The sequence below is a fragment of the Xiphias gladius genome, chromosome 10 (genome assembly GCF_016859285.1).
Source record: "Xiphias gladius isolate SHS-SW01 ecotype Sanya breed wild chromosome 10, ASM1685928v1, whole genome shotgun sequence".
In the NCBI taxonomy this organism is placed as follows: domain Eukaryota; kingdom Metazoa; phylum Chordata; class Actinopteri; order Istiophoriformes; family Xiphiidae; genus Xiphias; species Xiphias gladius.
This window is the reverse complement of record NC_053409.1, coordinates 22,357,413-22,375,943: the sequence shown is the minus strand read 5'-3', so window position 1 is coordinate 22,375,943 and position 18,531 is coordinate 22,357,413. Positions and strand designations below refer to the sequence as shown.

The 18,531-nt window shown below is 42.8% G+C and overlaps 1 protein-coding gene across 1 annotated transcript in view; it reads left to right on the top strand.

The window, feature by feature from the left end:
- The window catches only part of galnt16 (UDP-N-acetyl-alpha-D-galactosamine:polypeptide N-acetylgalactosaminyltransferase 16), a 35,960-nt gene that overhangs the window by 6,425 nt on the left and 11,004 nt on the right, over positions 1 to 18,531 (top strand). The window contains exons 2-6 of the mRNA XM_040137366.1: positions 3,295 to 3,476; positions 3,962 to 4,060; positions 4,160 to 4,227; positions 10,314 to 10,379; positions 12,116 to 12,237. Of these exons, the coding sequence (XP_039993300.1) occupies positions 3,295 to 3,476; positions 3,962 to 4,060; positions 4,160 to 4,227; positions 10,314 to 10,379; positions 12,116 to 12,237 (537 nt within the window). The remainder of the gene's footprint in view (positions 1 to 3,294; positions 3,477 to 3,961; positions 4,061 to 4,159; positions 4,228 to 10,313; positions 10,380 to 12,115; positions 12,238 to 18,531) is intronic.

Here is an 18,531-nt window from a genome sequence, read left to right as displayed (position 1 = left end):
TAGAGAGGATAGAAAATTGTATCTCGTATTATTTGTCCGTAAATAGAGATGCTCCTGAAGTAAGCAGTGAAGGCCAAACATCTCGGTCGCCATTTTACGGGTGATTTGATGGACAGCGTTGAAAAATATGTACTCAGCGCAACATGGTTAGAAAACATGCCCTCAACGGATGTCGAAGCCTTTCTCTGCGGATCTAACTGCATGCAGTGTGCAGAGACCTACAGTCACATGTAACTTAAGATTTGTTATCATTTTGTGCCGCGATCTTAAGCTGCCAGTCATATTTTCATCTGCATAAATGTACCCACATGTCAGGACGTGACACAGCACCTTACGTATAAATAAAATGTATAAAAACAGGTCGGATGAGGTAGAGAACAGCACGAGTAGTGCCACCGTTACTTCAACCAAAGCTGCGCAAGAACAGTTAGCGACTCCACTGTTACGGTTTGACTTTTTTCTTTTAAATAAAGCTATATTGAAAAATTAAAAAAAACAAACAAAAAACATAAAAATACTAACCTGTACAGGTAGGTTTCTCATTATGGGTAGCCTCTAGCTATGCTGTTGTTAGGCTAGCTAGTTTGTACCTTTTAGTGTATTTTGTGCTTTTCTTTTGACAGCCTAAACAAGTCGTTTCTGTACATCTGTGAGAGCTGATCTTGTAGGATGATCTGCTGACACAGTGTGTGTGTCTGTTCGTGTTTATCAGCCCCAAAAGAGTCTGAACAGTTTGGGGTAAAGTGCCGGAGCTAATTCATCCGCTGGCTTGTGGTACATGTTTGCTAACACTGAGAGTGTCGCTCCACCTCCTCACCACAGAAGAAGACGGCAATTGTTTGTCGCCGGCCACCAGCCAGGCCAATTCAAACCTGCGTTAACTGATGTTCAGGCCACTTACAATGGTTATTTGTATAATAACAGTGTATCAAGTGACATAGCGAAAACTGTGACAGTGTGACAGGGGTTGCTCATAGCGATGAATTTACAATGGAGTGTTGCGTTTAAAGCTTGTTCCTGCTGCTCTCAAGTGGCCAAAAAACACACAACACTGACATATTATCACCTTTTAAGATGATACGGTGAATATATTAGCAAACAGTTGGGTATTTAAGCATCCGACAGAACCAGAGCAGAGCAACTTTATCATGTTTCTGGCCACCTGGGAATGTGAGTCTAATATTCACTCTCCTTTTAGCTCTTTTTTGGGTCTCTACCAATTCCTGGAGGCAATTTCCGGCTCGTTCCACTACGTTCATCGCCCAGTTGCCAACCGTATCGGTCTGCTGGTAGGTGCTGAGCAGGCAGTGTTCACAGTGGGTTTTTTAGCGCTTTACTCTTTGAAATGAATACGGCGATGTAGAAGTGGATCCGCGCTCTCTGTGCACGGCAGACGTGTTTGTGTCTGAACCTCTGAAACTTTCGGGGTCGTGCCACTCCTCTGGAGGGACCGTAAAATGCCATCGCACTCACCCGAACCTGGTCAGGAGCTTCCTCTTAATCCTCCATCTATACCGACTTTAAATAGAGCACAGAAGAAAGCCTCTGCCTCTCTGTCTTTTTCTCGTGTGTTCTGCTTCCATCTGTCCATCTTCTTGTCGTTTCTCTTTGATGAGGGCTACACCCATGTGTCTTTACGTATTCACCAGCTGGTTTAACCCTCCGCTCACCCGTCCCAGCCTGCCAGCGAGTGTTACACCTCCTTGCGAGGAAAATCCATTCATTACACAGGATTTATAGACTGTGCGTTCTGATTTGATGAGTTCCCATCCTATTTTGCTCTTTTAGCGCAGACACGGTGAGCTGAGGGGGGGGGAATGGCATTTAAATTTTAATCATTTGGCTGATACTTCTCTTCAGACTGGTTTAAGAGTTAGTGCAATAGAAGACTGCAATTTCTAGATGAGCAGTCTTGCAGCAAGATTGCAATGCAGCACCAAAGCAGAGGAGATTGTTTTTTGGCTTTTCGGTTTTAGAGACATTACCCGGATATAGAGGTGAAACAGCTGATTCGCTAATCTGGGCTGCTGAGGCTCAGGAGGTCAAGTGAGTCGTCCATTAGTCTCCGGGTTGATTTTTCGATCCGGTGTGTCCTTGAGCTGAACCCCAAATTGTTCCCAATTGGCCAGGCCAGCACCCTGCCCTGGTGTGTTAATGATTAGAGTCAAATTAGAAAGCGCTTTGACCACTAAGGTAGACAAGTGTTATCAGTCGATCAACAGAAATTTAATAAGCAAAGTTTTTGATTCGAATTGTTTAAGTCATCCAACATGCAAAATTGCCAAACACTGCAGCTTCCAAAACTGTTTCGCTCGTCATGGCTGAATAGCTCTAGGTTTTGGATTACCAGTCAAACAAAACAAGCAATTTGAATATGTCACCTTAGGTTTTTGGGAAACCTGATGGGTATTTCTCGCTATATTCTGACTTTTTATACACCAAACGCTAAATTAAAAAAGAAAATAATAATAAAAAGTGATTAATCAATAATGAAAATATTAATTTGCTGCAGTCCTAATAGAATATACAACATAAGCCTCAATCTCTACTTTGAAGCAAACTTGGACAACAAGTCCTTAAAGTGCTCTGAAAAATGGAGATTTGAATGTCTACAAGAGGGCAAACTATCTGCTGAGGAAGATAGTGTGATATGATCAAAAGGTGCTACTATACGGATCTGGTGGTGTAGCTATTTGTCAACTACTCTTTCCAAGGTCAAAAATGAACTTTCAATCTCAAGTGTGGTCTAGGCCTTAGTTGCAAATTGCTGAGATTGTAGAAAATCGTGTTTGTATTTCTGTTATATTTCTCTTTCCACTCTAGTTAAAGGTTTGCTCGGCCTTTTTATTGGCTTGTGAAATGCATTCGAAACCAACAGTGGAATTTAAGAAAATGAAATACAGATTTTCCATCTGAGCAACTTATTAACACAAACAGTTATTATATGAGGATGTTGCCTGTGGCATTCAGCCGTTTCACAGCAAATACCAGATTTGGCGGAGGAACAGTTTGTTGACAGACGCGATGGCAGCGAAGGAGCAGAGTGTTGACACCTAACACAACTCACGCTGGTGCGTTTGCCCCTTTTTGTGTGGACATGAGTGACAGAGAGAAGATTGTGTTTGTATTTCAGAACTTTCGTCATTTTTAATCACTTTTTCTTACTTTGATTTAACTTTCTAGCATTTATTTCTGCTTTGACATTGCTTTAGACTCTCAACTGTTCATACTACCCCTGTTTTTCCGGCTGATGTGAGCGCTTAAGCACGCCTCGCTTCCCTGTGTCCTCCGCAGGTGACCCAGCCCCCCCGGGCCGAGCAGCAGGGTCAGCTGCTGGGCGGCTTCGATGAGAAGGCCTACCTGGCGGGGAAGCAGCTGAAGCCCGGGGACGACCCGTACAGGGAGCACGCCTTCAACCTGCAGGAGAGCGACCGGCTGGGCAGCGAGCGAGCCATCAGAGACACCCGACACTACAGGTGAGCGGGGTTAGAGCCTCAGCCCCGGTGCTGTCTCTCTGCTTTGATCTGCACAAGTGGATCAGGGACTAATCTTATGCTTAGGGCTGGATGGACGGATTTGGCGCGTGTACAAAAAATCTGAGACATACACACACACACACGCACATATATATATTTCATCTCCGTGTCTTCTGACCTGGGTTTAAAGCTCCCACCCATAGGTAGCAGACTAAAGCAGAGGGTCAAAAATCTTTGCAACTGTTGCCGGGCAACCGGATATTTCCATGTCACTACAGCAACAATGCTGAGGCAACTCCAGAGAGCACCGTTGCTAATCGCAGCTCCCCGAAACCCTGCCCGGTGTGTGCGCGTGTTGAGGGACTGGCTATTTCTGTCACCGCGGCGGAGAGGAGTCTGAGAAAATGTCACACGTGCATGTGATCTCTGAAGAGAGAGAGAGGCTAAGCCTGCTCACACTCTGTGTTGTACTTGCCTCTCTGCAGGTGTGCCTCTCTGAATTATGACACCGACGTTCCCTCCACGAGTATCATCATCACTTTCCACAATGAGGCTCGCTCTACCCTCCTTCGCACCATCAAAAGGTAATGAGGTCGGACATAAACGGCCTGATTAGACAGGAGCAATGACACTGACTCATGCTTTTGCTCTCTGATCTCCGTCTCTCTTCTTCTCCCGCTTAGTGTCCTAATGCGAAGTCCTCCATCTCTGATTCAAGAAATAATCCTGATAGATGACTTCAGCTCTGACCGTGAGTTTCTGCTGTTTTTACTGCTGGTGAAAGCTAAGGCTAATGTGCCACTGAGCACGGTGAGGCCTTATCCTCTGTACTGTTTTCTGGAAATTGGAGAAGGAGTTCTTATAGGACTGATTCAGGCATTTTTCAAACACAATATTTTAAATTGGCTTTAGTCATATATTTTTATATGAACAATGGATCACGTGACTACTAGCATGTGAAAGGTGTTGCTCATAGTGATGAACCCACAGAGGAATATCCGCTCTGCGGTACCGCCCGGCTTTACGCAGCGCTTTATTGTCTTTCAGCTCACTGTTTTGGTTTTACGGCCCCAAACTTTAAACCCTTTTGGCTCGTTTTAAGCCACATCAGGCAGCTGTTTTCAGCTAAAAAAAAAGCTTAAAAAAAAAAAAACAACCCACTGTGCACTAACTGCTCAGCACCAAAGGGCAGACAGACAAAGTTAGCAACTAGCTGGCGAACATATCGGAGCACTTAGCGGCTAAAGAGACAGATATATCCCTCTGGAGCTAGTGGAGACCAAAAACAGAACTAAAAGTGGAGTGACTAATTGGATTTAAAATTCACTAGTTGGCCAGAAAAACGACTCTGAATAAATGATATGATGTTGCTCCGTGACTGCTGGATGTTTAAATAGGCTGAATTTTTTCTGCCCACCCAAACGGGCCAAAAGAACAGTTATACCAGGTTTACAATGGACTGTTTTAATATTTTTATAACGGCAGCATCCTGAGGCCGGGGGCCTCTGTTGCATGTCTCTCTCTCCCTCATTTCCTGTAATCTCTCCGCCATCGCTATCTAACAAAGGCATCAAATTCCCTAAAGAATAATTTAAGAAAAAAGGATTTATATTACTGGCGGTGTGGAGAAGGCTTTGAAGCGGCATTAAGGTCATGAGGCAGACACAGAAATTTACAGACGATATAATGAAACAAATGATTAAATGAAATGGGAGAAATAATCCGAATTTTACAAGCATTTTTGGTGGCTTATTAGAATTTTTTAGGATGGTGGGGCTGCGCTGAAGGAATTTGGTCTCACAGCCTGTAATTCTAAAATCCTGGCGTTAATCCTGGGTGCCAGTAGTTTAGCTCTTTTCACACTGCCATCTGCTATAAATATGTGTGATGCAAACGTCAAAGGAATATTCCAGCAGAGGAGAAGGCCCAATAATAGGAAAATGTAGGGGGGAGGATAATGTCAACAGACAGGAGTGGCTAATATCACATTCGTTCAGAGCATCCCGAGGATCTGCTCGCATTTTATGCAACTGTTCAGTGATGCCGCTGAGGGATGAAAACAACACAGCAAAAGCAGAAAGGAGCCGGAGCTGCTACAACCATCAGAAACTGCTTACTCTTTATTTAAAGGCAAATTAGTAGTCTAATTGACCTGGACATAAAGAAAACAGGGAGTTCAATCAGTTTAATGGGACCATAAAGAGTGGGTTATGCTTCTATGTAACTGACCAGGACTGTGGAATTCCAGGACAGCCACATTTTAGCAATCATTCCCCATTGTCAGCAATAGGCTGAAGATTTGCACAAGCTCATGCTTCTCACTGTTCGCGGCGCTTTCTGTAATTACCACTACATGCATCGTCTGTCTGTGGGCACAGCACAGCGACCTACATTCACTGTGTACTCGGGCACACGCGCAACACACACACACACACACACACACACAAACACACGCGCGCGCCCACACGCACACACGCAGACACACGAGACACACACACACACACACACACACACACACACACACACACACACACACACACACACACACACACACACACACACACACACACACACACACACACACACACACACACACACACACACACACACACACACACACACACACACACACACACACACACACACACACACACACACACACACACACACACACACACACACACACACACACACACACACACACACACACACACACACACACACACACACACACACACACACACACACACACACACACACACACACACACACACACACACACACACACACACACACACACACACACACACACACACACACACACACACACACACACACACACACACACACACACACACACACACACACACACACACACACACACACACACACACACACACACACACACACACACACACACACACACACACACACACACACACACACACACACACACACACACACACACACACACACACACACACACACACACACACACACACACACACACACACACACACACACACACACACACACACACACACACACACACACACACACACACACACACACACACACACACACACACACACACACACACACACACACACACACACACACACACACACACACACACACACACACACACACACACACACACACACACACACACACACACACACACACACACACACACACACACACACACACACACACACACACACACACACACACACACACACACACACACACACACACACACACACACACACACACACACACACACACACACACACACACACACACACACACACACACACACACACACACACACACACACACACACACACACACACACACACACACACACACACACACACACACACACACACACACACACACACACACACACACACACACACACACACACACACACACACACACACACACACACACACACACACACACACACACACACACACACACACACACACACACACACACACACACACACACACACACACACACACACACACACACACACACACACACACACACACACACACACACACACACACACACACACACACACACACACACACACACACACACACACACACACACACACACACACACACACACACACACACACACACACACACACACACACACACACACACACACACACACACACACACACACACACACACACACACACACACACACACACACACACACACACACACACACACACACACACACACACACACACACACACACACACACACACACACACACACACACACACACACACACACACACACACACACACACACACACACACACACACACACACACACACACACACACACACACACACACACACACACACACACACACACACACACACACACACACACACACACACACACACACACACACACACACACACACACACACACACACACACACACACACACACACACACACACACACACACACACACACACACACACACACACACACACACACACACACACACACACACACACACACACACACACACACACACACACACACACACACACACACACACACACACACACACACACACACACACACACACACACACACACACACACACACACACACACACACACACACACACACACACACACACACACACACACACACACACACACACACACACACACACACACACACACACACACACACACACACACACACACACACACACACACACACACACACACACACACACACACACACACACACACACACACACACACACACACACACACACACACACACACACACACACACACACACACACACACACACACACACACACACACACACACACACACACACACACACACACACACACACACACACACACACACACACACACACACACACACACACACACACACACACACACACACACACACACACACACACACACACACACACACACACACACACACACACACACACACACACACACACACACACACACACACACACACACACACACACACACACACACACACACACACACACACACACACACACACACACACACACACACACACACACACACACACACACACACACACACACACACACACACACACACACACACACACGCGTTTACCAGATATTCTAAACTCTCCAAGCAAATTATAAGTAAGGTTGCAAACACAGATACACATAAATGAATAATTTACACACATAGAAGCTATCTAACAATACAAATATGAAAATGTTCAAAAGACTTGAAATGCCCAAGAGTGAATGGCAGTGGCCAATCCGTAGCTGGCCAGCAACAATATCCAACACCACAGAAGCACATTATGTCAAAAAGTATCAAAGTAAAGGTGCATTTATTAATCTATACACAAGGTAAACTGACCATTCCTTGTACTGTTCACAAGCCCAAGATAGTTTAGGTTTTATTTGCCCAGATTTTTGCATTTGCTAGTCTGTCTCTGACATTTTTCTTCCACCTTAATACAATATATTTTGTAATGTATTTGTTTTTTTGTTTGCCTTTTTTATAGCGCCCATATTTTCACTATATTCATGTAAAATCAGACGGAGTGGGTTTGCCAGCTTTGTTTTTTTTATGCTATGGTTTTCACATAGCTAGCGACAACAATAAAACACACAGCAGCACAGAGATCTCACAGTTTTGCCTAGCATTAAAGATAGAGCGGCTGTCCCCAAAGTGCAGGTGAAATGCACACAGGGGGTGAGAGAGTGAGCCGATTTGTTAGTAGATGTGACCTGGCAGTGCAGAAAGCTAGAGAGGGGGTGGGGGATGTCGTACGGCAGCAGGAAGAGGAATCGTCCTGCCCGAGTGTAATCCTGTTAGGGCTCACTTTAATCATAAGCACCACGTCCTCAATCAAGGACAGTGATCTTAACTGTCCAGACGACAGCATGTGACTCCAATAGTGTTGAGACGAGAATACACTGCAGTAAACACAGCCTACGGACGTTGACAGTGCGCTAATGTGGCAATTAGGGTAGCAGAAATTAATGGAACTTACTGTGTTGTACTAACATGAAATCATACACAGTGTAGCCCGAATTACACCCACCAATTTGGATCACTACTGCTAATTTTAAATTTGATGAACTCATACTTAAAATTCACAATTCATCCATGTTTTCTTATTTCTTTATTTGCTTGTTGTTGAGTTGTTTACAGTCTTTTTTCAGTTTTCATCAGCTGGGATTAGCTCATATATTTCCATTGTGCAATGCATCATGGGACAAAATCTCCTATCAACAAAAAACTTAAATGTTTACATTTTTTCATGCAGCCTCACGTTTTTTAAAATTATATTTCATTTAGTCATGTTTTTCCCTGTGTGAACATACTTTATATTCAAAATATGCACAGTATGCAGTTAGATGCATGTAAATGTATAAAGCATGCAAGCACTCACATATGTAAATGTGCACGCACAGACACACACACACACACACACACACACACACACACACACACACACACACACACCAGCTGCCCCCTCTCTGAGAGCACTCCTGCTCCCACATATACAACAGCTTAAATGCAAATAAACAGGTTTGTAAACACAGCAAATTTAATCAAACAGGATTACGACTTGTCATGCTTGTTTCTGTCCGCATAGGGCTGTGTTGCTGTTGGGGAGGGGGTCCACTTTATCTACCCACAATCCCTTTGCAAGATCACACTCACTCTCTGCTGCTTATGCTAATCCTCTCAAGGGTGTGTGTGTGTGTGTGTGTGTGTGTGAGTCTGTGTGTGGTTACCTTTGGTTTCTGTCCGTGAGCATCAACAAAAAGGTCTGCGTCAGATATTGCTTATGTAGAGAAACTGAGTGGATGATGGGAATGGGCTGCTTACTGGATTTGTTTATGGAAAAAGGATTTTTGAATTTTACTATCCGGTGAAATGAAACTCTGTTGTTTGAGCACTCATTCGCTCTGAATAGTGCAGTTTTTTTGTGTGTTTATGTGTTTCTGATTATTTGCAGGGGGGTGATGGAGCGATGATGGATGTTGTGTGTGAATGTTATGTGTTTAGGTCATACTGCACTGTGGTTTTGAGGGGCCCGTACTGAGGATGTGCATAACCGTGCACTTGTGTGCTTGCGTTTATATGCGTTTAACTGCTCTAAATCCACGTAAGTGTGGGAATGTGGTGTGTTTGTGGGTTTGTGTGATTGACAGAGTGTGAGACAAGCCGATGAGGAGAAATGTTTTTCTCACTGTGTTCTGCTTCCACCATAATATCCCGTCCCCTCTGTTCTCCTCCTCCAGCCGAGGACTGCCAGCTGCTTTCTCAGATCCCCAAAGTGCGCTGCCTCAGGAACAGCAGGAGAGAGGGTGAGTGGAGGGACGGGGGGGACTGGGGGAAAGATGGGGAGGGGATGGAAAAACCCACGACGCTTAAAGGCGTTGTGTGTAAAATGCAAAAATGCAAGAAAAGTTTATTTGTATTTCAAACTAAGTCAATTTAAACTGGATGACATAAGGTCAAGAATTTCATTAGAACAATGTTTAAAAACAAGAAGTCCTCTTGTCGAAGTAAAGCCAATTAAAGTAAAAGAAATTGAAACAAAATTAACATAGACAAAAAATAATAGACAGGGATGAACCGTTTTCATGCAGTACCAATAGAGTAATATATCGTAAATCATCCCAAAGAAAACTGCTTGTTAACCAGGGCTGAAACTAACAAAAGGTTCATTTTTTCCAATAAATCCAATGTTTACTCAGTAAAATATAATAAAACAGTGATGAAATACCCGTCACATGTTTTAATAGCCCATGGTGACTTCTTCAAATAGCCTATTCTGTCTGAACAAAACCCAAAAATATTCAACTTGCAATGAAATAAACACATATATTAAGAGCAAATCATCACATCATAGAGGCTGGAGCCAGAGAATGTTTGGCAAAAACATAACATAACAAATACTGACCGCATTTGTATCACAGCCTCAATCAACACAAAACAACCAAAACCTACTGTATACTAAGACAGAGGGACAGCCGGCTGCCAAAGAAAAGAGAGAGAAAAAACTGAAAGTGGAAATAAATACAGTTCAAAAGTGGATAGTGCTTCTATTAAATACAGGGTCCAGAAGTAGATACATAGTCTTTTTTATTAAGTAGATACATTAAAGACTGACAAGAATGACTACTGTAGTGTTTTTTTTTCAAACGGGATAAACCGAGAAACACCACACAAAATGCAGCTGCCTGTGTTTTTACCAAAACAGGTAACAAAAGTACCAAAATATCAAAAAACAGCAGACGAACACAGTTAGAGATCAGTTGGTGAACATAGTGGAGCATTTAGCAGCTAAAGAACCAGAGATTTCCCTCAGAGATTGGAGGTGACCAAAAACAGAGCGACAAGAGAGTGATTAATGGACTTGTATGCAACAGGTGGCAGTTTAACAAAAAACTTTGTGCAAACAAAGGCACTTTGCTTAAAGTTAGGTAAAAATTATGGTTTTGGTTATATATTAATAAACCTGTTGTGTGTAAAGTAATTCTGAACTTTTTCTGTATTAAAACCGACCACAGTCTCTCCCTCAAGTGTTGTGAGTGCCTAAATATAACCATGAAAAAGTTTGGTAAAGTTGTTGTCACTACAAGTGGATAATGTACTGCAAGATCCGATATTTTGGTGGAAAACAAATATGTTGTCTGTAAATAAATTCAATTTCTAGAAGACGGCGTTGCTTGAGCTGTATCTTATTTATGCACAGTGCTTTACAAATACAGTTCTTATTATTTCTGCACATAAGTCAAAATCTGAAATCTGTCAGTAATTTTCTCAAACTTGACAAAGCTCCTACGGAGCCACAGCAGACATTTTACAACTGTTCGCTGGCCGAGGAGCAGTAAAGTAAATTGACTATGACGTGTGTGCAATTTTAATGGTGACCAAAAACATGCTTCGGTTTCATGGCAGCATGTTCTTTCCAACATCAGGTGACAAAAATGTTGACACCCTTCATTGCATTAAAGCAGCACTGAATTCGATCTAATGATGGATATCTGACCGGCTCCAGACTTCGGTATGATTTTCTACCTCGTGCTGCCCTCAGGTCTGATCCGGTCACGTGTGCGAGGAGCCAACACAGCCTCGGCCTCCATCTTGACCTTCCTGGACAGCCACTGCGAGGTCAACGCTGACTGGCTGCAGCCGATGATCCAGCGAGTCAAGGAGGTACAGACCAAACAGACTCACTGTCTGCGGTCATTCACACTCTCCAAATAGACACTTCTTACATGCAGCTGACACACACACACACACACACACACACACACACACACACACACACACACACACACACACACACACACACACACACACACACACACACATTTTGGAGGTGGAACACTTGATATTTCTGCCCCTGTGATGCAACGTGTCAGGGGATTTTGTTCCTTTTCAGGTTAGATTTTATTGGTTGTGATGTAATACGCTGGCATTGCGTGTTATTAAATAAACACTCAATTTGTTCAGCTAAGATTTAAGTCATTGTAGACCAGATGTCAGACTGCACTCTGCCACTGCTGGAAAGAGTACGGTGCCATTTTCCCAACCAATCTGTTTTCCACTTGATTCTGGATAGTTTTATTAGAGTAGTTGGTCTGTTTTGTGTTTCAGCAGTGGTTTGGGTTGTGTGTAGTGACAGCGTTAGCCCTGGCTTCAGGCTGCATGCTGGGTTCTTTCCTAACTTAAAATGCAGTGGGAAGATTCTCCCCATTCACCGCATCCTAAATTATGCAGCCCACCAGGGAAACTACCGTCACATCCACACATGAACGTTTCGCAATTCAAAACGAAAAGGCGAACAGGATGAATTGCAAAACAAGCCACTCTTCATTATCGGGGGGACATTTGGTCTGTCATTTTTAATTTCACTGGTATTTTCATGTGAATCTTCAAGGGAATTTTGGCTGTGAGCCCTCACTGTTTCCTTCCCAGTCTGCTTTTCTGTATCAGTTTCACAAAGTCATACAAGTGAAGCGCGCACAGAATGTGAATACAGATGAGCATGCGCACTTACAGAGACATGGCTGTCTGGTGTTTTTTGATAAAGAGAGATGTAGCCGTGGAAAGAGGCCTTAATCACTCCCTAATGAGTGATTGACTGGGCTCTAACCAGCACAGCTGCTCCCCAAATCTGCTGCCATCCCCCGTCACAGGCAAATATTCTCACTGACTCTGCAGCAGAAACTAGTCCATTTCATATTTCTCTCAGTAATCACTTCTCCTCTAATGTGTGCTCAGACTAAAGCCTGACACTCAGACTGAGCTGCTTCCAGTGCGCCTCATTTGTTCGTCCACTCCTTTTTCCCGTCTGGTTTTAAGGAAGCACTGCATCTCTCCCTACTGTCTCGATTCACTGTACGATTTATTCAAGGGACTCTATTAAAAAACAAGTTTATACACAAACAGTGAGCTATTTTATTGGCTCTCTCTCATCATCCCCTGCTTCTTTCCCGCGGCTCCAAATGCTTCTTCGGTCCTGTCAATTCACGGAAAATACTAGACACATTTTGGGTAATACGTTTTTTCACCTTCTTGCTGAGCGTTAGACGAGAAGATTGATATAATTTTTCATGGGAACCAGCAGTCGGTTAGCTTAGCTTAGCGTAAAGACGGGAAGCAGGGGGAAAGAGCTAGCCTGGCTCTGTCTGAAGCTAGATTTAGCCTATTACCACCTTTAACACATTATCTCAGTTGTTTCATTCTTACAAAATGACAATTTGCGGGTTACATGTTGGACTATTCTTATCCAACATTTCTAAACTTTGGTTTGTGTATAAAAAGAAGATATAATGTGTTAATTAGTGAGCGTTAGAGGTCCTGATAGGTGGGTTTCCATCCCTTCAGATACAGTCGTTTCCCTCTTTGTCCAGCCTTTATGTCAAGCAAAGTTAACTGTCTCCTGAATGCATGTTTGCTTTACAGACATGCGAGTGGTATCGATCGATCTTCTCATCTAGCTCTCGGCAAGTAAACAAGCGACGCAAAATGTTGAACTATCCCTTTATAAGAGAGCACGGAAAGTGAGCTGTCGCTTTGCTGAAGGACAAGAATCTTTGGTTTGTTCAGAAAGTACACCAGACAATAACGTAAACTCATTCAAAAACTCCGCATGCAACAAAACCTGTATTCAAGCCACATATTTGGATGTCTCTACCGTACAAAAACCTCTCGATGTTTTATTCAGAAGACTCTACACATTGCGAGTGTTTCCTTGGCTCTGGGCAGCTCTGGATCATCCGGCTTGCATTACAGTCTTGTAGTCTGGCATTCATGAGAGCGCCGGGCTCAGTGATAATTCTTCAGCTGCACCTGGCCTTGGATTCATTAATCTTCCTGGGTCACAGCCCTGTGTTCGTAAGGACCTTTGAGAGCAGGACTACCGATGATGGGTCACTGTCTAGTATATTCTAATGCGACGTAATGACGCTTTTCGTTTGTTAGTTCAGAACAGCAACTGAAAAAGCTTGAATTTAATGAATAATCAAGGACCAGTAATGAGCTCTACATGCACAAATGTTGGGGGATTGGAGTTGAAGTTCAGTAAAAGGTACGTGGTCATTTTCTGACTGAGTTTAGGTGGTAAACTAATTCCTCTTGGGTGATTTTATTTTTTAAATGTATTACGCTCTTGTAGACCATGGAAAATAACTGTAATGTGCTGAAGGTAATTTGCAACGGCAGTTATACCCCAAAGGCGTACAGTCGCTAAATATATATCATCAGGGGTTGTATGATCTTATTTTTATCCACTGACCACAGCTAATCCATTAGGCCACAGTCTTTTTGGCTTGTGACTCCTTAAACTCAAGCAGCTTGTGACCCCTCATCACCAGTTGCCAGTTATCGACAGCTCAAATTAATTCATAAGGAAAAAAAAAAAAAAAAAAAAAAGCATAGATTATGGGAAGGTCTGAAAAAAATAAACACAGTTTTTCTGTAGTAAAAATATGTTTTTTCTTCTTTCATATCCTGGTAAATCATCCTGCAACACCACAGACCTCTCAAGTTTATCTTGGGACCCGACCCCAGGCTGGGAACCTTGTTGTGTAATAGACCAAAAACAATTAGCACTTCAGTTAAGAACATTTTTTTCAGAAGCATACTGACAAGCAATTGACTTAAATAAATAGTCTCACTGATTACGTGAAAGTTAGTGCCCAAATGTTTTGTAGGCTGACATTAGCATGAGATCCAGTGAAAAAAAGAGAAAGAAGGGGAATTAAATATCATTGCAGCCTTGAATTTCCCACGTTAGCTGGTAATTTTAACTCTAGTCAGACAGGCCTATTGCCAGTGGTGGAGGAAGTATTCAGATTGCCGACCTGGGTTAAATTAGCAGTACCACAATTCAAAAATACTCTGTAACAAGTAAAAGTTGCATAGTTATAGTACAATAGTAGGCTACTATTAGTAAAATGTACTGAAAGTATCAAAAGTAAAGTTACTGTCAACCCCCCTGTCACTGTTATATTATTAAATATTATTACATTATTAAATCATGATTACTGATATTGTATTTCATCAAGATAGAGCTAAATTCAAGTACTTTATATACAGTTTGGCAATTTTATCTAAAGCAAAACGTCAAATATATGAGATCCTTTTATATTGCGTAAGTAGAGTAAAATCTTAATCTTTGAAGCTATCATTAAATACGCTTGTCAGATACCTATCAGGTGGAAAAGTACAATATTTCCCCCTGAAATCGAGTGAAACTGAAATATAAAGTGGCAGAAAATCAAAATACCCAAGTTTAGTACAGATACCTGTTTCACTCTTAATCACTCAAGATAATTTATGTTGAGGTTTAACTTTATCCACAGAAAATGCTCCTTCCATGTTTCTGTTAAGTAAAAAGTGTAATCTGTACCACAAACAACAGAATATCTCCACACAGCGTATGCCTAACAAGCGTGTCCAGCAGAGAAGGCGAATCAAGACGGAAAAACAGGAGTCTGGCTCTTGACCTTTAGCCCCAGCTGGACAGTGTGTCCACTGTTGGTCTCTTACTCAGACGCTGTTGCGACGTTGCTGGGTGATGAAGCGAGCGAACAGAGATGTCCACATGTCAAATGGCATGTGGACATTGTGAAATTCAGAGCGCACAAAACGCATGTCCATTACAGATAAAGCTTTCTATCCTATTCTACGGTTAATTCTTCATTTTTGTTCAGTTTTCTCTTTTTTCCCCCCCAAGTTTCATGGAAATCTGTGCTCTTTGCCAGAGCCATATATTGTATTTCGCAGTAGGAAAATAGGCTTAAATCACTTTATGAGTGACATTAAAATATAAGAGACGAAATCACCGCACTCTTACATTGTAATAAATTCAGACACAGAAGAGAACAAAAGAGGGTAGAGATACTGAGAGATCATCAGTGACATCCATTTTGGAACTGCAGCCACATCATGTATTATCAAATGACAGAGGCTCATTAAAAGCCCAATAAATGTCTACTGCTGAAAGCTGTTGAGAGCATCACTTTCCAAATTGCTCTCTGGCGGAGTGGCATTTCACAATCGCTCTTCCCCCTCACTTTTTTTGGTGCAATGGACACAAAGTTCAGGACGGGTTCAAATTCTGAGCAAAATGAGGGATCGCCCTAATTGGAAACAGTCATTTGGAGCGTCCCGATGCTAAGCTGTTCGACTAAACACACACACACACACACACACACACACACACACACACACACACACACACACACACACACACACACACACACACACACACACACACGCCTAGTGGGCAAATAGCAGTGTTGGCACAGACACACATTCACAGATAGATGCAGGCGACACTCACACACAAACTATCGGTGATCACCAGTTCTCTCCTCTGCTGTGTTTACTTATATGTTCGTGTTAGTTCTGCAGCAGGAGGTGGGTCAATGGTTCAGAGTTCATTTCTCATGCGTTTATGTCCATTTTGAACTGTGGGAAGAATAGGGGAGTTCGGCTCGCTCATATATTGCCCGTATGTTCTGCACAAACAAATGGTACATTAATTTATTCCCTCTCTTTTTAGTACTTTTTAGTCCAATTTTCCTCAGGCTAACACAAAAAACACTGCAACCGTACAACAGCGCTCAACTAAAGAGAAAAAAGTTGCCTTTGAGAATACATAAGTTTGTACAGTATGTTGTTCCAGTGGACCCGAAAGAGGGAGTGGGGCTGTAGTAATCCAGTAATCATCTCCGCTTATCGAAACCGGCAGTTAATCATCAAACCTGTCTTTAGTCACAAATTCCACTGGGGCAGTAATTCATTGCCCCCAGAGAGTGGTGCAATATTTAATATTCGTCAATATACATAGATTTATTCTCCTGACACACAAGGGAAAACAACTGTAGTTGTAAAGTAATTTGCTGAACTTTTACATCCTGAGAAAAATTCACGTCTGATCAAAACATTGTTTGATAAAATGTTCTCATCTTAGGCGTTGTTTTGTACCTTTTCTTACTTTTTAGCTTGGTCAGAAGTCAATTTTTTTTTTTAACGCAAAAATCCACTGTGGAATGAAATGTTTACTCTGACAAAAAGTCAAAATCCACCCAAGGCAGAAACAGCAATGCAAAACAAGTAATTGTCAGTTCTATTCTTTACTTACTGCATAGTTTGACCCGATTTCATTTTTAATCATTAAGGATAAACTGTGCCTCAAGGTTTAACTGTGTCTACCAATTACTTTTCTGCATGTAATGTTTTTATTAACATAAAATCTAATCTGTACCTCGAAAGGAGAGGAGGATATGGATAAAAGCCTTTATTGCAGTATATAAAATTTTAAATTGCGTCATTGACATACCTAATGATAAAACAGCATTTTCTGAAAAGGAAAGAAGGAGTTCAGTATTTGAATTTACACTTTTACCATGACTGTTGCAGAAAGATTTTTCGGTTGTTGATTCATCTGTTATTTAAAGACGCTATAAGTGGACGTCACAAGTTTTCGACCCTTCCAGCTTCCCTGTGAGGTTGTAACGCTCCTTGTAAAGAACCTCAAACAAAAGTTGAGGTTCAGGACGTTTTTGAACCTCAGCAGTCGTGGTGGCGTACATTTAAAGATGGCAGCGGTTGGTATGGTGATGGTTGTCATGCTGACCTGCTCACAGCAACAGTGTTAAGATGCTGATGTCTGCTGTGTTTGCATACATTGGGAAATATGAAAGTCTGCATCACATTTTGTCAAGATTTTGCGAAAGACAGCGCTGTTGGTGCCAGATGAAAAGTCCGAGGATCGGCAAAGTCGGCAATATTCATCCTCCAGGCACCGTGGATGAAAACTTCATGGCAATCCATCCGTTATTTGTTGAAATATTTCAGATGAGGCCAAAGTGGTGGACTGACCGACCGACCGACCGACCGACCCACCGACTGACGCTGCCATCCCTAGAGCCATGCCAGCCTTGTTAACATTACTCTAGCAGGATGGATATTACTATAACCACTATGACGGAT